Here is an 8182-nt window from a genome sequence, read left to right on the forward strand (position 1 = left end):
CTCACAATCCAGGAGTCCAGCAGTGGTCCAGAGGGACCAGGGGACAGTGTAGGTCACAGCTGCACTAGAGCTAGGTGTGAAGACCTAGACAAGGCACCCCACAGCCGCCATCCTCAGACGGGGCCACCCCAACCACCCTGGGAGCCATGACGCTCGGCCAGAATCAGAGCAATCCGCAGCTTCGGCCGCTCCCACGGCGGCTCCTCCAGCTTCCCGCCCTGACTTAGAACCGACTCCTTCACTGCAAGCGGGACGCCGCACACGGGCGCTGTGTATGGGAGGATGCCCACGCAAGTGCAGGGTGACACCCCTACTGTCCACATGTGGGAGGCCCGGGAAGAAATCCACCTCACGCCCACGCGCCGTACAATACCACGAAACAATACCTTAGGGCTGACAGTGTAGCAAGACCAACGGGGAATCTGGCGTGGTGGCGCACACCTCTAATCCCAGCACTCAGGAGGCCGAGGCAGGAGGATCGCTGCCAAGTTCAAGGCCAACCTGGGCTATGTGGCAAGACCCTGGCTCAAAAAACCAACAAACCAACCAACCAAACAGACAATTTTGTATTGTTTCTTATTTTTATTTAGTGCAAAATTTTAAAAATGCCAATACTGTATAACAAGCTGGCTCACAGGCTTAGCTGTTGCCTTCCATCAAAGCAGTACACATTCTACATTTCTTTTTCTTTTTTCTTGCTTTTAGTATATATGCAGCCGAAGAGAACATGTGTTTGTGTGTGTGTGGGGGGGTGAGACAGGGTCTCGCTATGCGGTACAGGCTAGCCTTGCTTATGTAGCCCAGACTGGCCCCAAACTCGCATCCACCCTCCTTCCTGCCCCAGCCTTCCTCGTGGTGGGATCAGAGGAGTGCGCCACCACACCCAGCGGATCTGCTTCAGTCTGTCCTTTCAGTCCTGATGAAATAACACTCCTTGGCCTTCCAAACACAGTGATTTTATGGTTCACACAGCCCGGAGTGGGGGAGCACTGGATAAAGGGGCGGCCTCCGCAGGACGCGGCAGGGAGAGCCCAGGCCGGGCCGGCTTGCCCCAGCCAGTCACTTCTGGCTGGCTACTTCCGGATGTCGCTTCCAGGTGGTCACTCCCGGAGGTCACTTCCAGGTGGTGAGGCCAGCCCTCCCGGTGTCTCGTGAGCGGCCCCCTTTGGGCCCTGGCGTCTGGCCTGCGCGACTTCTGAGCTCCCTATCGGCACCATCCCCCTGGGCCAGCTCCTCGTCGTACCTGGGAACAGAGGTCTCCAGGGTCATCAGGAGCCCTTGCTGGGAGGTAGCGGCAAAGATGTCAGCAGAAAGTGGCCTGGCTGGGCCCCGGGTCCTGTTCCTTCCCGTCCCAACTACAGCCTGGCACAAGCGGCTTCTACAGTCCATGAGACACCCAAGGCCACCGAGACTGAGGCCACCTGGTTAAGGTGCTATTATAGAGCCTTCTGCTAGGTGACATGGGGACAGGCTGCCGGCCAACATGGCAGTGACCACAAGGAAACATGTGCGACAGGCCAGCAGCCGGGGGGGGGGGGACCACTCACACCGCCCACTGCTCCACATGCAGCACCCAGCCCACTCAGCCCGGAGTGGGGTCAGCGACCTGCCAGGAGGGGCCTGGGACAGGCACGGGACACTCGCACTTCTCCCTGCCTGAGCCTGGCAGCCCTGGCTGGTGGCCGTGGCACCAGGAAGGTCCCACCCTTCCCTGCCCTTCCGCTGTGCTGAGTGCTTTCCTGAGGTCTCTGAGGGGTGGAAGGGTGTCACCCACACCTGGAGCAGCTCCTGGGAACATGGCCCTTCCTTGGGGGACGTCTCATTTCCTCCAAATTAGAGGTATGGAGGCCTTGGGCTGCTGCCTGCGCCCCCAGGGCGCACAGGAACAGGAAACTGGAGGTGCAGGTTCCTTGGAGTTCATGTGCCCGGGGCCACACTGGCACTGCTCCCCCCACTGCCACCACCTCTGGGGGTCACACAAGGCCAGCATTCTGCATCTGGCTCCTCCTGGGTCTGTTGTAAGATTTCTCTTCAAACCAGGTATGGTGGCATACTCCTGTAGTCCCAGCACTGAGGAGGCTGAGGCAGGAGGATCATCAAAAGCCGAAAGAAAACGGAAAAACGCTCCCCAGAGCCCTGGCCTACTTGACATGGTCTGTCCATCCCAGAAAGGCAGCTGGAAGAAGGGCCACAATGGCTCTGTCCGCAGGGGCCAGGATCCCCACAGCTGGGGCCAGGCTCCCTGAGGCCAGCTGCCGGCCAAGTGCCCAGGTCTATGTGGCTGTGAGGCGCTCAGGCACGCGTGCCCCAAGTGCCCCGTGTGGGTCTCTGTCCCCGGCTCAGGCTCCAGCTCCTCCTCCCCTCCTGCTGGGGCCAGCCCCTCCCTGTCAGCGGTGCTGGAGTCCCCAGTGTCATCCTGGGGTGGGAAAGGACAGCTCAGTGGGTACAGGCCAGATCGGGCCGTTCTGCCTCCCCTACTAGTGCCAATGGAGCTTTTGACCCCCGCTGCTTTATTTTACTTTTGGTTTTTGAGATAGGGTCTTCCTCTGTAGTTCAGGCTGGCCCCAAACTCATGGCAATCCTCCTGCCTCAGCCTCCCCTGTGCTGGGCCTACCAGAGTGCGCTGCTGGCTTCTTCCCTTCTTCCTCCCTTTCTTCTACAGTATGGAGGGGGTTTCCTGAAGCTGTTCTGTCTCTGCAGCACCAGGCCTCCCCTGAGCCCTGGGAGCGCTCCACCGTCACTCCAGGTGGCCTCCCGCGGCTCTCGCTCTATTCTGCGTCCCTCACTCCCACAGGCCCTGAACTGCTCTGGGCCTGTGTCCTCCTCTGTACGAAGAAGCTAGGGACACAGGAGCCTCTGGCGGCTGGGAACCGCTTCTTCCTTTGGGCTCTAGTCACACTGCAGTGCCCACAGTGGCCACAGCTGCAGGCCCACGGCTCCAGGGGAAGCGGGGTATCCTCCCCACCCCCTGCTGTCCCCGCGGCCGCCGGGCGATGGCGCTGGTGAGCACCACGAATGCTCACTACTGGGGTCAGTCGTCTGGCCCCAGCAGGGCTCTGCCCACACACGGTGCAGCCACGTGGCCCTGGAAGCCCCGCCCTGGCCTCGGCTTGGAACACAGGGACAGATGAGGTGTCCTGCGAACTTACAGAATTTCGTAATTGCCGAGCACCTCCTTCGGGGGTGACTTGTTCCATTTGCAGTCTGGGATCTCGCCGTTGGGGACCGCAATGTTGAGGGTGTCGTTAATCAGATTGTACTTAAGGATTCGGTCGTTGGCCGTGCTGGAGGTGAGAGACGGGGACGCGTTAACCTAGGAGAGGAAAACACAGGCTTCACGTGAGCTGCTAGCTCCGGGGGCGTGGAAACAGGTGCCGCGGGACAAACACGGTTGTCGCCCCCTCTGGGTAGAATTGTCACCTTTCAATGTGAAATTCTTTTTATGTTTTGAGACAGGGTCTTGCTACTCAGTTCAGGCTGACCTTGAACTCACTATGTAGCCCAGGCTGGTCGTGACCTAGCAGAGATCCTCCTGCCTCAGCCTCCTGAAGGCTGGGACCGATGAGTGTGCACAGCCATGCTGAGCAATCAACCCTGTCCTAAGAACCAGGTGTCCCAGGCTTTGGCGACCAGCAGGCCCTGGCTGTGCAGCAAGCAGTGTGGGTTTAAGGACACTAGATGGCGCCCTTGTCCCCTAAGAACAAAACTGCGGCGGGCAGGCCTACGTGTAGTTCCAGAGAGCGACGGTCCTGGAACGTGGGAAGTTGGTCCGGTCCCAGAGGCCTCTGCACAGGGCCCTGGGCTCGGAGCTGATGTCTGTCTGTCTGGGAGAGGGCCAAGGCTGGGGCTCCCGCCGCAGGCCGCTCTGGCCCAGGTGAGGCCGGTTTCCCTCCTGGTTATGGCCTTGCTGCCCCAGCAGCAGATCTGACGCCCAGGGCCAAGGATTTCAGCACCTGGTTCTGCCGAGAATTACAGAGCAGTAATCCTCATGGGCAGTGCGTGAAGACTGACCGGCAGCTACAGGCAGGCCGGAGGGGATGCATTCTATGCACCCGCCAACTCCCTACCGCGAAGGTGCTAATGAAAACTAGAAATTAAAGACAGACAGACTCGCTACTACACTAGGGAACAGTCAGGCGAGATGGCGATGCCCGCATCCAGCACTCCGGGAGGCTGAGGCAGCAGGAGGGCAAGTCTGAGCCAACCCCGGGCAGCTCAGCCACTCAGCAAGGCAGGTCTCAAATAAAACAGTAAATCAAGGCCCAGGGACGAAACTCCGTGTGATGACTCCGTCTCTGTCCCCAGGAGCAAAAAGAGGAGGGGGAAGCCGGGTCTGTAACCCAGCAGCCTGGGAGGCTGAGGCAGGAGGATCACAAATTTGAATGTAGCTTGGGCAATTTCCCAAGACACTGTCTCAAAATTAAAACAAAAAAACAAACAAACAAAAAACCCCAGAAGGCCCTGGGGATGAGGCTCAGTGTGAAGGCCCAGTACTAGAACCAAAACAAAAATAAACCAACACAGCCAAACAACTCCACAAGCCAAAGAATCAGAGTACACCTTGTCCCTGGACAGCAAGGCCAGGGCCTCAGAGTGGTGAGTGCCTCTCCCAGGGGAAGATGTCCCCAGAGGTCAGGTGCAGGGCTGCTGAAGTGGGGAGCAGCTGGAAACCCCATAACCACATTGCGCCAGTCACCAGGCTCCTTGGAAGACGGATGCAACACACCCCTGCAGATGGAGCTGCTGAGGACGAGGGACCGAGGTCAACTCGGCCACCAACAGAGCGACAGACCTGGACACCTGTCTCTGTCCTCCTGTCCCCGTCCCTGCTGGCCGGGCACCACTGAGCCCAGTGCAGGGCAAAGCCCCGTGCCTGGAAACGGGCCCACGCAGTTACCTCGATGAGCCAGGGCTTCAGCTTGTCGTCGATGATGATGTCGTAGCCGTAGCATTCAAAGCAGTGCTTGTCATTGTTCATCACTGGCTGCAGAGAGAGGGACCTGCAGGTCACAGGTGGCCCAGTGACTCACAGCAGACCGCCAGGTCGGGGTGCAGTTGGGGGAGCAGGGTCATGACCAGGGACTCCTGGGAGACACCACAGTGGCAGGTGGAAGATGCTGCTCCGGCCATGGGACAGAAGCCCCTTCCTCCACTAGCTTGGGGACCGGGCCCTCGTGGGCTGTCTTACAAGTCACAGGGTGACAAGAGCCCTTGGGGATCCAGGCTGTGCGGCCAGAGCAGGGGCCTGGCACGCGCAGATCCATTTGTGCCTGTGATGCCAGCAGACTGCAAACAAACGTACGATCTGTGCTGAGAGGACAGGGATTTCTGGGCCTAAATATCCATGAAGTGGCAAAGTCAAGGCGCCTCAAAATGAGGTTCCTGAAAGCCCCCCACACACAGCCTGCTCTTGCTTTCCTTTTTTTTGGTACTGGGGATTGAACCCTGGGCCCTTGCACTAATCCACAGCCCAGCCTGCATAAATTTTGAGACAGGGTCTTTCTATTATTATTATTTAAAACCTTTATTAACAGATGCTTGCAGTTTGTTGACTTTTTTGAAAAAATTAAGTTGTAAGCTTTTATTACAAATTAGAAATGAAGTTCTTAAAAATCTCAACTTGACCTCATATGAAACAATTTAAAAACTTTTAAAGGTGTATTGAGAAAAACCAGGCTTTTTTTAAAAACATGTTTGTCATTACCAAAAAGAGACATCTGTAGGTAAAAATAATAAAAGCCCCAAGCTGCGCAGATAATGCAGGTAGTTCTAGTTATCTGGTCAACAGGCAAAAAGCAAGCACTGAAGCTCTTCAGTTCCTATCTTTTTTCATTTCTTATTGCCGGGATTTCCTATTCGTTTCTTTCTTGCTGGATGACTAACCGGATGATGGTAGAGGTGTTGAGCCAGCATTTGCTCAGCCCCGCCCTGCTCAGCCTCGGGAGGGGCCAATTCTCAGCTGGCGGATCGGCTGTGCCAGGGTCTCGCTAGGAGGCCCAGGCGGGCTTCAGCTTGCCACGATCCTGCCTCCGCCTCTCGGAGGCTCCACCACGCTCAGCCAAAGCACTGGCTTCTGTTTTGCTCTGTCTTTTTGGCAGTTTCCCTATGCAACTCAGGCTGGCCTCCAACTCCGTGTCATCTTGCCTCAGCCTCCCCAGTGCTGGGGCGACAGGGGTGCCACCATGCCCTGCCTCAAAGCATCAGTTCCTGCTGGAATAACAGCTGGCATAAGGAGCGCTGACAACGCTGCCAGCAGGGCTGGGCGCCCCCGAGGACCCAGGGCCTGCAGGTGGCCCAGCCCTCGAAAACTCCCTCGGCCCCCAGCTGACCTGCAGGAAGTGGGCATCCTGAGCAAAAGAATTGCAGCCACTGTGGCCACTTCCGGGCCCAGCTCACAGCCTCCAGGGCTCGGCCCACCCGCCTGGCAGCCACTCACCGCCACCGCCTTCAGGGACTGCACCACGATCCAGTGCATCTCGTCGAAGAGCTTGCTGGTCACCTCCCGGCCGCGGGTGCTCTCCAGGTAGAGGCGCAGGTTGCTCACTGTCCACTTGCCCCCGTGGATGTGGTTGTAGTCCTCCTGGAACAGAGTGGGCCGGGCACGGGCAGGGTGTGAATGAGGCCACTGAGCACTCGCATCTGAGACACTCCCGAGGGCTCCTGGGGAGGCTGGCCCACTGCACATGCCTGCAATCGCAGCAGCAATCCCAGCATGCCGGGAGGCTGAGACAGGAGGATCTCAAGTTCAAACCCAGCCTGGACAGCTTAGTGACTGCAAGACTCTGTCTGAACAAAAAACTTGAAGGCGGTTAGAGATGTAACTCGGGGAGGAGGCCTGAGGTCAATGGTCCCCAGTATAGCAAAAATAAATATAACACTCAGCTCTCGGATAGTCTCACAGTGACTGTTTGTACTGTGAGCCCCTGCTGCAGAGTGTGGCCTAGGTCCCCCAGCAAGGTCGCTGACTCTCAGGCACGACCCTCTGGGAAGCTCCGCTGGCTCCTGCCGCTGCAACCCAACAATGCTGGCTGCTGGCATCCAGCCTCCCCACTATCCCAACAGCTCCGCAGGGCACCAGGCTCCACAGCGCCCTCTGGTGGCCACTGCAGCGCTCACAACAGCTGCAGCACAGCTGGTCTCTGGCTTTCAGCCCCTGTTGGCCTTGACCTCAGAAAGCTCCAGATTGCTGATTTCTGCCTCAGCCAGCCACCTGGACAGCCAGCTCCGGGCACACCTGCACCACACACCAGGGCATGCAAACACCACAGTGCAACCTCTGAGCCCCGCCGCCATCCCGCCCGTGGGTGAAAAGCTGATTCTGGGGGCTGCCACCGGCCCGGCCTCGTCTGAGCTGGGTTGCAGGGGCACCAGCCCGGGGTCTCATGCCTGCTCCCTCCTCCTCCCCATCCCCACACATCAATCCCCCACAGCCAGTCTGTCTTTGAAGGCCCAGCTGTCTGAGACTGGGGTTCAGTCTTCGTTGACTTTTTGCTTGAGAACTTCAAACACAAACAAAACAGCCTAGTTACAAACAAAGACCACCGGCTTGGAATAAAGACAGAATTAACTACATCTTCTGGGGGAGAGGGGCAGGAATCAAACTCAGGACCTTGCACTTGCCAGGCACGCCCTGTGCCCCAAGCTATATATCACCAACCCAAAATTAACTTTATCTTTTAAAAATACCTCTACAAGGAAAGAGATAAGGAATTCCTTTTTTAAAATATCAGTTTTTATGAAAATAATTCAATAAACTGGGCGTGGTGGCACACGCCTGTGATCCCAGCACTCTAGAGGCTGAGGCAGGATTGTGAGGCGGAGCCCAGCCTTGGGCAACTTAGCAAGACTTTGACTCCAAATAAAGAGGGCAGAGGGTGTCACTCAATGTGAGGGCTCTGGGTTCAAATCCCAGCACCACACACGCACAGGAAAAGGGCAGCATCAGAGAGGGGCACAGCTCGGGTGGTGAGTGTACCCGGCACAGGCTCTTCCTCCAACGCTGAAAAACTACAACAGCAAGACCAGCGTTCACACTGCTCAGAGGCAGCATTCAGTGAGTTAGGAGGACCAAATGCATTTTGATCTACAATATTCTCAACCTAAGAAGTGTTCAGGGGGATGCAGCCCTATCTTAGGTCAGGGGGCACCTGTGACACTATTTTTTCTTTTTTTTTTTTTAATT

The 8182-nt window shown here is 57.2% G+C and overlaps 1 protein-coding gene across 4 annotated transcripts in view; it reads right to left on the minus strand.

The window, feature by feature from the left end:
- Window positions 1–822: 822 nt before the first annotated feature.
- Window positions 823–8182, minus strand: part of Ttll1 (tubulin tyrosine ligase like 1) — a 16105-nt gene continuing 8745 nt past the window's right edge. For 2 of the 4 annotated variants that reach the window (XM_004642385.2, XM_023702582.1), the window contains exons 8-11: window positions 6437–6580; window positions 4898–4984; window positions 3150–3313; window positions 823–1243 (exon numbers count right to left, since the gene is read on the minus strand). In XM_004642385.2, the coding sequence (XP_004642442.1) occupies window positions 1114–1243; window positions 3150–3313; window positions 4898–4984; window positions 6437–6580 (525 nt within the window). In that variant the 3' untranslated portion in view covers window positions 823–1113. Of the gene's footprint in view, window positions 1244–1776; window positions 2080–3149; window positions 3314–4897; window positions 4985–6436; window positions 6581–8182 lie in introns of all 4 variants that reach the window. The other 2 variants (XR_002818313.1, XM_023702583.1) reach the window with 2 other exon arrangements.

The sequence above is a fragment of the Octodon degus genome, unplaced genomic scaffold (assembly GCF_000260255.1).
Source record: "Octodon degus isolate 3935 unplaced genomic scaffold, OctDeg1.0 scaffold00153, whole genome shotgun sequence".
NCBI lineage: Eukaryota > Metazoa > Chordata > Mammalia > Rodentia > Octodontidae > Octodon > Octodon degus.